Source organism: Plasmopara halstedii (assembly GCF_900000015.1).
Source record: "Plasmopara halstedii genome assembly, contig: Scaffold_555, whole genome shotgun sequence".
NCBI lineage: Eukaryota > Oomycota > Peronosporomycetes > Peronosporales > Peronosporaceae > Plasmopara > Plasmopara halstedii.
In genome coordinates, this window is record NW_020187475.1 from 2,163,790 (window position 1) to 2,165,823 (window position 2,034).

General features: G+C 39.6%; 2 protein-coding genes across 2 annotated transcripts; one reads left to right on the forward strand and one right to left on the reverse strand.

Moving 5' to 3' along the window:
* Window positions 1–31: 31 nt before the first annotated feature.
* Window positions 32–364, forward strand: PHALS_11978 (uncharacterized protein; the record flags this gene model as incomplete). The annotated part of the gene is made up of 1 exon (XM_024727438.1): window positions 32–364. The coding sequence occupies one exon, from the start codon at window positions 32–34 to the stop codon at window positions 362–364; it is 333 nt and encodes a 110-aa protein (XP_024578015.1).
* Window positions 365–608: 244 nt separating this feature from the next.
* On the reverse strand, window positions 609–1,124 carry PHALS_11979 (uncharacterized protein; the record flags this gene model as incomplete). The annotated part of the gene is made up of 5 exons (XM_024727439.1): window positions 609–626; window positions 696–827; window positions 890–897; window positions 956–1,035; window positions 1,102–1,124. The coding sequence occupies 5 exons, from the start codon at window positions 1,122–1,124 to the stop codon at window positions 609–611; spliced, it is 261 nt and encodes an 86-aa protein (XP_024578016.1).
* Window positions 1,125–2,034: the final 910 nt, after the last annotated feature.

Consider the following 2,034-nt stretch of genomic DNA (forward strand, 5'->3'; position numbering starts at 1 on the left):
TTTATTGGATGCGAAAACTCATTCAGCCGGGATGGAGATCTGGAGGAAAGAATGGCAGGAAATGGACGACATGGATCGAATAACCATTTTTTTCAGATTGAGGTACACCACAACAAAAATATTGGGAGACCATACCGTTGAAGAATTAGTCGCAGATGGTGTGTCACCGATTTTGTACAGTCGAGCGCTGGAGGAATTAGCTGAGACAAACGAAGAAGAATCATACGATGCGTGGTACAGCCGTCAGCGCGAAAGATTCGAGACTTTTGTTGAAGCCTACCGAAAGAAACTTGATCTCCCCCCCAGGTATCCTGTACTTGAAATGTTTGCCAATTTCAAGGTTCACGAAGGTATAGCAACATGATCCTCAGCTATGTATTGTTATTGTATCAGTAATTCTGTCACAATACACAACTGCATCAGCTTAATCAAAACTGTATGACGCCTTCAACTTATACATTTGGTAATCGCATCGTTCATATATTATTCCACACCTAATCTTCACCAATAATACATGGAGATCCGTCAAAATTCAACTGTGTCGAAATAACCAAGTGGCTCATCGATTCCGTCAAAATAATTACTTACTTCATCACTCATCGATGAGATTACTTTATTTTCTCTTGCTGTTTTGGCACAACATCAACAATGATCAAGATTCATTTCCATTGTCAATGTAATTTGTACTTTACTACCTTTTTAAGATCATAATCTTCTTGGTATTGTGATAAAGACTGATGTTGTCGCGCTGTTGGTATATGGCTCGAAAATAAGATTATAGACTGTGCTGTTGGCGCTTTCTTCGCTCTTGGCCCATGTGCTGCAGCCTGCAAATGAATTTAAATGTCATAAGCGTGCTGATCAAAATTATGATCAACGATGAGGAAACCAAGCTCGCTGGCCACCGGCGATCACATAATGTCTCCACTGGCAAAGCCTCAGGGCCGTAAACAACAAAAAATGCTAGCAGCACGAATATAGCAATGAGCGTCAACACATCGATCAAATGCTTGAAACGAATCCACAGACTTCACCCTATGCCAAGAATAATCGTGCCTCAGAAATAATTATTCTTGAAATTGCACTTGCGGACCGGTAAACCTTTCCAGTGGTATATCGTTCATGCGAGTAGCTTATTTCTCTTTGCACGAGTACTAGTCCCCAGGATCAGCATTGTGATGCGTTTGTTCTCTCAGTTGACAGGGCGAATCAGGCTATCGGTGATTACGGGACGAGCAACAAGTAGTTGCCTTTGACTTCGAAATTGCTGGCTATGATGACTACAATCAGCTCTAGAATCTCTAGTTGTTCAGAGACGCCGCTCAATATATGTCTATTTTACTTGCATCAGTACAATATTTTGTTCGAACAGAAAACGGACTCGTGTTAGCCGAATGTTTTAGATCAAATGGCTTCACTTTCATGATTGAGGATTCGAATTCAAATGTTTAATTTCATGTTTTTACAATGTCGTTTTACACCTTAAAGTAAGCATTTGATAAAGTCCGCGAATTTAAAGTTTGACAAAAAGCGAATCAACATATTCGAAAACTTTCATTAAGATTGAGTAAATTCGAAATTATTAAGAGTCACTTGCCGACTTTCAGCGATTCTATCTCTAAAAACATCAAAACGCTTGCTGTATGATTGGGAATTCTTGAAACTCAATCTTGCTTGTGAATAAAAATCCATGAAGCTGGTTGATTGCAAATTCTTGCAAATTGCAAGAGAATGTCGTGGCCTGGATTTTTATAAATTCTTTGTCAATATCGACTGAGCCCTACAAAGGCACTTTTTCGTTTCCTGACTCGACTTCATCCTTTTCGTTGATCAACCGCTTCTTGATACACTTCAGAATAGGGTGTATCAAGACCTAAGACTCACGATGCTGTGTTCTGAGAGATGGGATTTCGAGTCAATTCATTGATGTGCAATGATGCAATTTTTCATCACCAAGACCAAATCATTTTAAATGCTGGCAACTCGCACAGTAAAGTACCTACATGATGAAGCTTCGGGTTTTCTAGAATAGCT